Source organism: Fopius arisanus, unplaced genomic scaffold (genome assembly GCF_000806365.1).
Source record: "Fopius arisanus strain USDA-PBARC FA_bdor unplaced genomic scaffold, ASM80636v1 scaffold00347, whole genome shotgun sequence".
Lineage (NCBI taxonomy): Eukaryota > Metazoa > Arthropoda > Insecta > Hymenoptera > Braconidae > Fopius > Fopius arisanus.
This window is the reverse complement of record NW_011888086.1, coordinates 17,268-30,114: the sequence shown is the minus strand read 5'-3', so window position 1 is coordinate 30,114 and position 12,847 is coordinate 17,268. Positions and strand designations below refer to the sequence as shown.

At 44.1% G+C, this 12,847-nt stretch overlaps 2 protein-coding genes across 2 annotated transcripts; one reads left to right on the top strand and one right to left on the bottom strand.

Moving 5' to 3' along the window:
- The first annotated feature begins 917 nt into the window (after positions 1 to 917).
- On the top strand, positions 918 to 1,580 carry LOC105272859 (uncharacterized). The gene has a single exon (XM_011315091.1). It carries the CDS (start codon positions 918 to 920, stop codon positions 1,578 to 1,580), a length of 663 nt encoding a protein of 220 aa, XP_011313393.1.
- A 9,052-nt stretch (positions 1,581 to 10,632) lies between these two features.
- Positions 10,633 to 11,928, bottom strand: LOC105272858 (uncharacterized). Its single transcript, XM_011315090.1, has one exon. It carries the CDS (start codon positions 11,926 to 11,928, stop codon positions 10,633 to 10,635), a length of 1,296 nt encoding a protein of 431 aa, XP_011313392.1.
- Between the last annotated feature and the right edge of the window lie 919 nt (positions 11,929 to 12,847).

The window sequence follows — 12,847 nt, the reverse complement described above, 5'->3', positions numbered from 1 at the left end:
CATTTCTGTCCCGGCCTCCGCCGAGGTGGTTATTCCGCCCGGCCGTCCTCCTATCCACCACCCGGAGACGCGCTCGGTTGGTGGCTCAACCGCGCACTCCGCACCCCAGTCAAGGGGTTTAGAGAGACCCGAGTGACATGAATAAAATGTTCAAAAATCTTGTGATGGCAAAGAAAAACGCCTACAAAAAAGAAACAGTGGATAAATTTGCAAACAACAGGGAACACTCTGTCTATTGGAAGACGGTGCGGGCTGCGAAAGGTTGGAATCCGCTGAAGGAGGTGTTAAACCTGAGAGACTGGAGCGTTTTCTTCCACAGGATGTATCCACCTAGAGTAATGTAAGAACTGAGCTACCGGACTGTGCGTCCCCAGCCCATGGTTAACTCAATTACTATGGACGAACTGAACAAGAGTATTCAGCACTATAAACTTGGAAAGGCTTCTGGTGATAACCTGATTCCGGTTGGTTTTTACAAGTTCCTTCCCGACCGACGGAAAAGTTATCTCTTGGGGCTTTTTAACAAGATTTTCGACACTGGGGTACTCCCCCAAGACTGGACCAGTATAATCCTACGTATGATCTTCACGAAAGGGGATCAGAACGATCCGTGGGATTACAGAGGGACTCTTATTGCTCTGCTTAATGTCAAGATCCAGCTATTCACCTCGATTTTGAACGACTGATTATGAGAGTGGGCAGAACGATACAGCAAAATCCCAGAGGAACAGGCGGGCTTTCGAAAATCCAGAGGCGTTATGGATAATCTTTTCACGCTCCCAGCTGTTGTCCAAAATCGTCTGAGGCACCCGAGAGGGCGGATATATGCTCTCTTTGTGGATTACCGCAGAGCATTCGACTCGGTCCCACAGTACCTCCTCTGGTCTAAGCTCTTGAGCATCGGAATTAGCTCTAAAATGATAGGGGTCATAAAAAACCTGTACGACAGAGCAACTTTGTCAGTGAAAACCTCTGATGGCTGCTCAGATACAGTGGGTATCACTGAAGGGGTTCTTCAAGGAGAGAAGTTGAGCCCTTTGTTCTTTAACCTGTACCGTGCTGATATTGTCTCCTTCTTTGGGTCGAGGAGAACTTCTGGAGTGAATATTGACGGCAGGAAGGATCTCAATCTCCTACTCTACACAGATGATCTGATTGTGCTAGCCAATGGTCTCGCGGACCTGAGGCGCAACTTAGGAATCCTAGAAGACTACTACCGGTTGTCTGGTCTTACCATCACCGTGAGCAAGACGAAAGTAGTGGTCTTCAGGAGGGGAGGACCTCTCCCTTCGAGAGACCACGATTTTAAACTGAATGGATGTCCGGTTGGCATAGTACCTAACTATGACTACTGTGCTGCCTCAGTAGCGGCCCTGAAGATCATTGCCAAAATTAACTCTGATTCATGGTCAGGGATGAAAGCTCTGTACTCTAGTATAGTGCGATCAACTTTTATACACCTCTGCGATATGGGCATTGAGAGACTTGGAGAAGCTGGAGATGGCACAACTGAGCTTCGTCAAACGGCTCTTTCATCTTCCGAAAAACTGTGCGGGATATTTAGTGAGGCTGGAGACTGACTGTGACCATATTTCATACGAAATTATCAAGCAGGGACTGCTATGGGTCGTTAAAATACTGAAGATAAGATCTCACCGTCTTCCCAGAATTGGTTTCATGAGGTTGATCTGGCTAACTCCATCTGCAGCACAGGCTTTCTGAGTGATGCTGATAGCAAAAACAACTGGGTGATTCAGCTAAGGAAATGTCTAAGCCCTCTCAATTGCTCTGATCTCTGGGAGAAGCTAACGCCCGACTATTGGCAGATGAGGATCCTTTAGGTGCTGAGTGAACTCAAGGCTAACCGGAGTTTTGAGGACTATTCGAGATACTGCTGCTCTTCGACAATACAATTCAGCTTGTATAGGATCCCCTTGGACGGCTTTCTGGACATCTACCCCGAGAGAAGCCCCCCGTCATTCACGAGAGTCAAGATGCAGTTGAGGACATCTTCGATCTACCCCAGAAGATTGAGCAATGAGGCAACCCTTTACCTCATTGATCCCAATCTACTCTGCTCTCTACTCTAACAGCCATATACGCCATATACGCTGGTTTCATCAAAAAATGTCGAGTGGTTTTTTTTTTTTAAATAAAAACGGTGAAATGCATTTCAACCCATGTTAATTCAAAAAATCATATCTCAGCTCAGAAACTGACGATTGGTTTTTTGTTGTGCTCATTTTGGAGGGAAATTTAAGAGCTATCTATAGCAAAATTTTAAAAAAATCTGTAGAAAAACGGGTTTACACGACAACAACCTTAAGTCATTGCTGAAGATAGAACAATTACGTAGTGCGTGGTTTGAATTTATGGGGAACCATTTGTAATCAGCAGGAACCTCTATAAACATAGTAAGTAACAAAAGATATCGGAAGATTGTAACAGTCCAATAATCGTACATAAATAGGGCCAGATGTACTTTGACCCTTTGATCCTCTGTTCCTCTAATACAGAAATGATTTAATTCTTCGTTTTCTTAAAACACCCTTCCATTAATTGATGTTATGAATAAGAAGAATCGACCAGACCACCACAAAATAATGTTTTCTTTAGTGGATAGTTAAGGCTTGAACTGCTAGTGCACATCTGCACTTGTTGTTTAGTTTTCGGGATTCAATTTATAATCAGAAAGAATAACAATTGTAACGTGACATTTTCCCGGTGAATGGGAAATGCCCATTACCTTCGCCCTACTTCCCCTGAGCCTAACAAAAACCTGCTAAAATTTAACCTTATGGGCGCCAGATAATTTTCGACCGGAATTACCAAACCGGAAAAAGTCCTTAATCCTAAACTTAACTAACCTCGATATTCGATTCACCGAAAATCGTAACTCAAACTCTTAAAACTCTAACCCTAAAACATACTCAAAAACCAAAAAGGGAACCTGAAGGGAACGGAAAGGATAATTAGGCTTTTGGGGAAAGGTGACGGTGAAATATCAAAGGGAACGGGAGGCGAGAAATAAATATATGCAACAAAACATTGTGCTTACGTGTTCCGCTATTCATGTAAAAATTCGGTACAATAATAATAAATGATAACGATTTAATTAGATTAATCTGCTTCCCAATTTTATTAGCAATTTATAATTCTCTCTAATTATCAGAATCCCAGCAAAATTCCCAAGCATAATTTTAATTCCCCTCTTAAATCATAAATGCGGCCTCAAGGATTATCGATTGGCGATAATCCGAGGAATAACCGAAATATTATTTTCGCCCGGGAAATCGATAATTTCCCGGAATCGGACCCCTAAACGAGTGAGCGCGAGCGAGAGAGAGAGCGAGAGAGACGGCACTATGCCTCGCTGCTCGGTTAGCAGCGAGGAGAAATCCCCAAAAACATCTAACTTTACTCAAAATTCCATAACTCGGAATCCGCTCGGCAGATTCCGGAAAACCCTGAACCATTTGGCTCGGGACCTTCTCCCCCACAACCCCACAAAATTTCAGGCGTAAAGACGCATAATTAGTCCCCTTAAAACAATTAATAATCACGAGGAAATTTAACGCGCGATTTCCCACCTGTTGCATACAGCCACTCGTGGCGGCCTCGATTGCGCCACGAGGGAGAACCACCGGCCTGGTTCGTTGGCCGTGGACAATTTCACCCAAAAATTCACTCAAAATTACCCCCAAAACCCCATAAATTACCCCAATGACCTCCCAACCGCACTGGGGAATAATGTACGCCGAAATTATTCGGAAAATCCTCTCCAAAACCACCCAAAAGTTGGGGGACACAACCGACGCCGTTTCCATGGCTCGGAAAAATATCACATCCGCCAATAATTATCGGGGAGCCGCCAAAAATGGGGAAATACTCAAAATAAACCGTAAAAACTCACGATGGATTTTCTCGTTGCCCTTCTCTTTCGTTTTTGGACCATCCTGGTGGCAGCTAATTGTCCTGGTGTCCTCGGGATGGTGCACTATCACGTCTCACTACTCACTCACGTGTGTTTTCTCTCGCGGCTAATGCGCAACTGATTTTCGGAGGTCAGTGTCGCGTTGCTCTGACCCCCTAATCACGCCTACCAATCGATCGGGTGTCGATTGGTGGATCCCTCTACCTTATTCTAGGTCAAGCCCTTCGCAGGGGAATTAATTCAAATTTGAATTAATTCTCCAATCCTAAAATTTTCCTATCGCCCGTGTTTCTCTTTCCGGATCGGTTCTCCGGGATTCTCGTGACTAAAAGACCCTTATTTCTAAATCCTTAACCCTAATTTTATTTCCCTAACCCTTAATTAATTTGGCAATCCGCCGGGATAACGACTGAATTTATCCCATGCGGCCTTCCACCCGTATTCAGTCTTGGCAATTCGTAGGGGTAGTGACTGAATCTGCCCCATAGGACCTTCCACCCGTAAACAGTCTCTGGCAATCCGTCGGGGTTGTTAATATTTTTACCCCGTACGGCCTTCCACCCGTACCAATTAATCCCTTAAACCCTTTTTCCTGGAGCGCCGGCTTTTTAGCCGGACCTACCCGATCCGGAGGGCTTACCCTATCCTCTAAAACTCCCTCTAACCCTTAACCTATTCTAAACCACCCCAAAAGGGGGGAAATCCTAATTTCCCTGACCTAACCTACGTCCCAACTGCCTCTCTCTCTCTCCATTTTTGGATTTTTATTGGGGATCCTAACGGGCATCCCCGATGCTCGTTACACAATCTAGAAAGAGAAAATTCATTTAATGGGGGTGGCTCGCGTTGGAAAGATAGCGGGCATACCGTTCCCAATCCACCCTCTATGCTGGAAAATAAATAGAGAATGGGGTGAGACACTGGGAAAAAGAGATGACAAAAGGGGGGATCAAACGAATAAAACTCACCCGACCAAAATTGGTGGCCCCCTCGTTACGGAAAACGAGGAAACACCTCACCAGAGGTTAGTCCACCCCCATATCTAGCGCGATCTCCCGCTCTTGCTCCTCCGGCGGAGGTACCTGGAAAAAAAATATATAATAATAACTTAAATACACAACAACACAAAAACGATCAACTCGAACACGAAAAACACACGCGTACCGGTACAGCCTGAGGGGGTCTTCCCTCATAAGACAGGTCAATATACATGACGGCAAACTTTTGAAAAAGAGCGTCCACGTAGCGGCAGGCCCAAGGTATAACCGAAAAGATGGGAGAACCTAGAGGGGAAAGGATGTACGCACGGGCGACATACGAAACCATGCGCCAGCGGCGGCCACGACAAGAACTCAAGGCCGACACTAGGAAGAAAAAATGAAGCTAGGTGGCGACACGTCAGTTAAGAGGCGAATGAGACTTATTTTCATATGATTAAACTCTCGAGAAAAAAGGGTATTTGGTATTTCACCGTAAAATCAATAGTGTTGTAGATTGATCGATCGATGGTAAAGTGTAAAATTTTAATTACCCGATTTTTAATTATGAAGTAGCGATTTTCGAAATTGGAATATCCTAGATGTCTGCTTTTCTATTTTTCAGTACTTCCTTAGGAACTTTGTGATAATTTAAAATGAAAAAAAAATGTGTCACAGCCCAATTCCCTCCGGATAAATAGAGGAGGCCTGTGGTCGATTTAATCGTAATTCTAATCAGGAAATTCACAACTTGCAATTGTAGACGGTCGTCAGTATATCGCGTTTGCGTTAAAGTTAAAATAACGGGAATAAAAGAATATAAATTTTACTGGCATTTTGATTATAACTTTCTTATCAATGAAAATCTTAAAATGAAAAGGAAAAAAAGCAAATTTAAAAGAATTAATAACTGTTCAAAGTTTTCTATAATAAAAATGTAAAATGGATAATGTGAATCAGGTTTAATATGTATTACTTATTAGGGAAAAAATGGCGGGCTCTTTAAAAGTTGTGTTTTACATAAATCGTCGACGTGAGTCACGAAGTAGACGAGTTTCTGCACTTTACAAAAGCAGCACAACCATTCACACACTGACGTTTGAAATTCATGAAACAGACCATTCATAAACACTGTAAACAACACGGTCAACACGGTAAACAAACACTGGCTTTATTAGTTCTTATTGTTTTTATTTTTCCACACAACCCACGGAAAAAGAAAATCAATAAAAAGGAGACGGAATATTGACACTTGGGCACACACTCCGAGATGCGCAACGGGACCCAACACCCCCATTGTCCCCAAGCGTACCGAGACAACCCGGACAAATACGTGTCACCTTTCCCCGCAGAAAAATTTTCCATTTCGAAAATGAAGACAAGGGATTTTTGTGTTTTTTTCAGGCTCACCGAGAGCCCGTAGACGGGACAAATTGAAATTACGGAAATTAGGAACGGAAATGATAGTTTCGATGAAATACGCAGGGGTACAGACTTACCACACCACGTGGAAAATGCTGACCCACATCGACGCGGGAGAATTCCTGGGGTTGAGGCTAGAAATCGTCACGCAATGGGTCAAACTCAGTGCGGTATGCTCAGACCTGACGAATCACTATCGGAAGACGGGGAGCGGTCGAAAAGGGCAGTCCTGGGATTCATAGGCCAGATTAGTAAAGTACTTTTTGGGACCATGGATCAGGACGACGCAGATTATTATGATAAGCCGATCGAATCCCTTAAAAATAAGACAAGCAATACCTTAATGCTCATAGCGAACCAGACACAACTCATCCGCTCGGAGTTCGAGAGGATACAAACAGAGGTACGTAGATTTGGGGAAACCGTAGAACTCCTCAACCAAACCGTCCATCACGCGGTCAGGTACCTCATAGATCGGCTAGAAAAGACCCAATATAATGAAAAGTTGGCCGGGTTCCTAAACGTACTAGATGCCGAGATTGCACAACATGAGGTGGACACGCAGACCCTGATAAACTCCATCCTGTTCCACAGGAATGGAGACCTCCACCCTTCGATACTGCCAGGAAAAAGCCTCATCAAGGCCGCTCGGGAAATCTCAGAGACCCAAAAGCGGGTGGAAATACCGGCCCGATTAGAACCCTCCCATATTACGGAACTACTACGACTCGCGGAACTCACAGCGTATTATCACAAGGACAAGATAGATCATCTTAACATTCCCCATGGTAACACTGACTAAATATACGCTATACAAACACATGGCCCTGCCCGTAAAGATCGCAAAGCCAACAATGCCTAGCGATGTGTTCATAATAACGAGCTATCCCTACACGGCGATCGCGGAACACCTGGATTCCTATATCAAGTTCGACGACGAAGATCTAAAGCTATGCCATAAGAGCTCTAGGGGCCTCATTTGTAGAGCCGTGCGTGCCATTCGAGAGATCAACCGGAGCGAGGATTGCGAAACTCAAATTGTTGTTAACCCCCGATTTAGCCAGACCGGCATATGTGACATTCGAGTAAAAATTATGAAACAGACACTCTGAGAAAGTGTCGGAGACACAAGCACGCGGATGAATTGCGAATCAACTGCAATAGGCGCGCATCAAACACGAGGATCATCCGGGGCAGAGGCATCCTGACCCTACCCCAAACTCGCGAGGTCAAAGCGCGGGCAGTCAGACTTATCCCCTTCAAACAGACCGAAACGGAGTGTGGAGCGAAATTTCTCGATAGGGGCATCCTCAATGACTCGGCAGTACCTGAAGAGGTCATCCGCCGCGTGGGAGGTGAGGGCATTTCCGAGGTTTTGGGCGATGAGACACAGACCCGTGAGAGACAAGACAACCAAGGGGTTAAGAACATTGAGAGGGACAGCCTAGGGCTCCAAGCCATAATAAAAAGAGCTAGGGACCTGGCCCAACAGAGAGACGTGACGCGGCGGTTCAAGCGATAAAGTCGATAAAGCTCACTTTTACCCCAAAACAGTTTCTATAGCTCTTAAAGAGCATGAGTCTAGAATCTTGCCTACTCCTCATATTCATCCTTGATTGAATTGAAAATTTGAATAAAAAATTACAAAATTATGAAAGCAATGTCTCCACTTCAACTCACGGGACCTACGGAATTTGGTGCAGGGGAATTGGCTCGCTCTATATATGTTATCAATGTTTATACTTTTGGGCAGGGCTGGGCCAACTCTGTTCTGAGAGCAAGTCGTGCTGCCGACCTCTATTAGTGCGTAACAAAGGGTAGACGAAAGCCCATTGTATCGGGTGATGGGCCTTTATGACCCAGATCGTAAAGGCCCTTCTCCTCCGCTGAGATCAACCGAAGTGGGGGTGACGCTTAAGAAAAGGAAAAGAGGAGAAATTAGACTCAAGTAAAGGAAAAGCAGCGAAATAAGTCGATCAGAAAAATTTCAATTTTTTTTCATGTGTGCATTAAAAAATAATCAGATGCGCGACAAGTTTTACCCTTCCGGAGGATAAATTCTTGCCACATGCTTCATGGGATACTCCCCACCTTAGTACCTGTGAAGCCCCCACTACTGCCCCCACTATGCTAGTACTAAGACCCTTATTATTGAAATGGTTGTAAACTTTATTGGATTTCTAATTCGAGTTTATGGCTATGCTCCGAGCTACCTGGAGGTTTCCCATGCCTGCTTTTGGGTTTAAGAGAGATACATCCATAGGAATCATATATTTCATAGAGTTATACGATTCGAGATCATTTCGTGATTCTGGTCGTTTCTGTTGGTAACAACGGATAATTTTACAGATAAGGCGAGGAACTGAGAGATTCGAAAGGTGTCGATAGAAGTAAACAGCGTCTGCTTATTAGAATATATTTTGATCGAGTAAATTACAATTCGCCTCAGAGGCTAAACTGTTCCCGATACACATACATTCACAGACCATGTCTGTGTGCCAATATTATTGTCACCGTTGCTTCCAACACGTCCCCTCAACGGTGCTTGACGTTGCCTCTAGTCCAGTCCTTCAGACCCATCACTTCTGACAACATTTTTAAAGGTTGCGGTCCCAATGGCTTTGCCAAAATATCAGCCACGTTGTCCTCTGTAGGGCAATACAGAACATTGACGATTCCTCCCTTCTGCAGATCTCTTGCATAGAAATGCTGAGTGTCAATGTGCTTCGTCCTGGTGCTTGGCCCTTCAGCTTGCAGGCTATTGATGCAGCTCTGATTGTCCTCCATTATTCCTACTGGATCCACAGGACTCTCATGACAGATATCCAGAATTTTTATAATCCAGACGACCTCTCTGCACGCTTCTGATAAGGCGACGATTTCGGCTTCTGTGGAAGAAACAGACACATAAGTTTGTTTTCTACTTGCCCAATCGATTGTCCCTCTATTAAGCATGAAGACGAAACCGCTGTTGGATATCCTGCTGTCTCTTGCCTCCGCCCATCAGTTCTAATTTTCTTCCCCTGATGTGGCTCATCCTCAACTCATAGTTGACTGTACTCTACTCTACCTGCAGACGCGCTGAAGCTCATTCCACTCGACTTCTGTCATATCCTTGATGTGTCGACTCAATATCGATATGGATGCTGCGATATCTGGCCTCGAGTTAACTGCGATATACAGCAATGATCCGATTAACTTCTGATAATGATCATTGACAATTTCTGGGGATGAAACTCGAATTTTTCCGTTTCCCAGATCCACCAAGTATGAAGATCCTTTAGCATTCTCCAATTTTGCCTTCCGGAGAATCTTCTGGATGTAATCTGATTGACTAATAAAAAAATCTCCTCTATTGTCTCTGCGTATTCTCACTCCCAAATAACAAGTGTGAACTCCAAGGTCGATAATGCTGAATTCGTCATTCAATTGACTCTTCAGCTTCTCAATATTGTCTTCAGTTTTACTGATGATAATGAAGTCATCCGCATGCACAGCGAAATAAACTTCTTGTGCCTCATCAGTAGATCTGTATAAACGTTTGTCGGAAAAACATTGTTCATACCCATATTTCTTTAGCGTCTCATTTAAACGATCGTTCCAGGATTTCGCCGCTTGCTTCAATCCATAGATACTCTTCTTCAGACAGCAACCCCAGTCTTTCTTCCCCTCGATGAAATAACCTGGAGGCTGCTTCATGTAGATCGTTTCCCTCAATTTTCCATTGAGAAATGCTGTTTTAGCGTCAAAGTGCCTGACGATGTACTTCCTCTCCGCAGCAATTAACAACAGAATCCTGACTGTTGTATTTTTTACTACTGGCGCGAAAGTCTCGTCATAATCTCGCCCGAATTTCTGCGAGAAACCTTGTGCACTAGCTTTGCTTTATATTTAATTGCTTGTTTTGACGAATCCCTCTTGATTTTGTAAATGAATCAGAATCCTGTTCATCATCTTCTGATTCGTCATCTTCATCTAGGCTTGACTCTTCTTGATTCCTAGTGTCTTCTCCAGTGAGCGTACCAATTGTCCTCAATTTGTCAATCAATGGTACTCCACCTTCACTGGACTCATTCCCTTCAGTGGTTCCTGATGTATCATTCTCCGATACCTCCAGTATTTCGGAATTTTCTGCTGTATTGTCATTCCCTGTTAGCTCTGGTTCATTATCTTCCTCCTTCTCTACTTCGTCCCCACAGTCACTCCTTATGAAAACCATCCGAGGCTCCTTTTTCAGGACTATTGGAGTTCTGGTTGGCTCCTGGTCCTCTTCCAACTCGATAAACTCCGTATCTCGACTTATGATGACTTTCCCTTGCCCTGTATGCAGCTTTCGCAGAGCTTCTTGATGCAGCACTCTGTTATTCTTATCCCCTCAGCAATACCGCCATTCGTCAACGCCTTAATAGGCACTGGATCCCGATGCCCAAATCGCCTGTGCCAAGTGTGTATACAGTTTTCTGTATGTTTGACGCGGGCACTGTAAGCACGATCTATTTGTCTCAGTTCGTACATTTGCCCTCTCCAGTCACCTATCATACATTCACTTGTTCCTTTATATGCAGGCAACCGTCCTTTATTTATTATGACTTTAAATCCCTTTTTGTCAAGAATCCTTACCGATATCAACCCACTGTCAAAAGATGGAACGTACAAAACATTATTAAGTTCAATTTTTCTCTTTTCACCGTTATGAATCTGGCATTCGATTATACCTGAACCGATCCCAAACACTTCGCACACACGTTCATTTGCCACACGTGCTTGCGATCGATAATTCGTGTTCATTTTTGTGAAGAAATTCACGGAGTTTGTCATGTGCTTAGTGGCACCGGAATCGAAATACCAAGTCGATGTTGTTGTTTTGCTTGACACCATGAAAGCATAGTCTCTGCCACTCCCATCCTCACTGTCCCTGTTTACCTTATGGTCAGCTTGGGCTGTGGACGCCTTTTGTATCCCACCTTTCGGGTTGTGCTTTTGTTTCGAGAGTAGAAATTTTCCACAAGTTGCCTTTCGATGACCCTTTTTGTGACAAAGGAAACAACTTTGATTACCTTCATGTGGATTATTCGTCTTCAATGCCAACTCTGGAGACCTTGTATTTGACGGATTAGATCTCCTTTTCCATTCGGCAATTATATTTCCTTTCACTAGACTCTGAGTGAGATCAGTCTCAGGCCTAGCTTCTAATGCCATCACGAGAGTGCCGTAGGATTCGGGAAGGCTGCTGAGCATTATCGCCACGATATCGTCATCCTCAAAGTTCTTGCCTAGTGCGGTTACCTGATTCACTAGGTTGCACAGAGTTGACAAATGCTCCTCCGCGTTCCCCTCCTCATTAAGCCTTAAATCGTAGATTTGCCTTAAAATTGCCACTTTATTTGACAAGGTAGCTTCCTCATTATGCTCCCTCAAAATCACCCACATTTCCTTCGTCGTTTTCTTATCGACAATGTGGTGCCTTTGACCTTTCTCAACTAGCAACTTAATTGTTCCGCAGGCTTTTTGGTTCCTTTCATTCCATTTGGCAAGCGGTGCTGCATCCGTGGGTGGTATTCCTGGATCCACTGTTTCCCACGTATTTTCCCTCATCAGCAAGGCTTCCACTTGGAATTTCCATTTCCATACGCCCTGTACTTCTTTCGGCCATCCTTAACTTTCGACCTTCGAGTCGCTGGTGACCTTGGCCGGAGAATAGAAAATATAATAATTCCCGGCGAAGGCACGATATTGGGGAATTTCACGATAATCTAAAAAATGAAAGGGAAATTTATTATAATTTATGGGAGGACCTGAAATAATAAGAGGGAGGGGGATTCTCAATAATTACTCGGGGGGATTTATACATTGACTATCTGTATTCTACTCTTTTTACAAACTATTACATCAAAATAATCCGGGCCTTTTAACTAATATAACTCGAGGGTGGGGGGTAAGGCCAACTCACTTGCGGCTACGCGAAATATTATAATAAAAAGAAGGGGAGGCTCTAACTCTGGAAAATGGGGGAAAAGTGAGGGGGGCCGACTGAAAAAGTAATAATTAATAGGGGGTTTAATCTACAACTAAAATAAATTTACTGGAGGCTCACCGTTGGGGGGAAACTGGCACGGGGCCGGGAAATTCGTTGGGGCAGGGAATAAAAAATGGGGCACCCACGGGGAATGGTGTCCTCCACAATAGTTCTCCTCCTCACAATCTTTCCAATAGTTCCTTTCACACACAAGAATAGTTCCTCTCCTCGCAATAGTTCTCCTCCTCAGTATTCTTCACTCTCTTTCTCCTTCATTGATAGTCCCTTTTCTCACACTTTGTCTTTTCACACTTCTTCAAGGTCTTTTCGCAGTTCTCTTCGGAGTAACTCTTCACAGGATCATTTCGGGGTAACTCTCTTACTTTATGGCAGTGACTCGTGGGGCAGTTATGGCACGAGTGAAGGCGGCCAATCATCCTCACCTCTTCCTCCCGATTATGGTGATAATCGGTGTTAATCGGGGGCATTCGTTATTGT

Bases quoted from the DNA above. Each gene is read 5' to 3' on its own strand.
- LOC105272859 (XM_011315091.1), top strand. From the start codon at position 918: ATGATAGGGGTCATAAAAAACCTGTACGACAGAGCAACTTTGTCAGTG.
- LOC105272858 (XM_011315090.1), bottom strand. From the start codon at position 11,928: ATGAGGGAAAATACGTGGGAAACAGTGGATCCAGGAATACCACCCACG.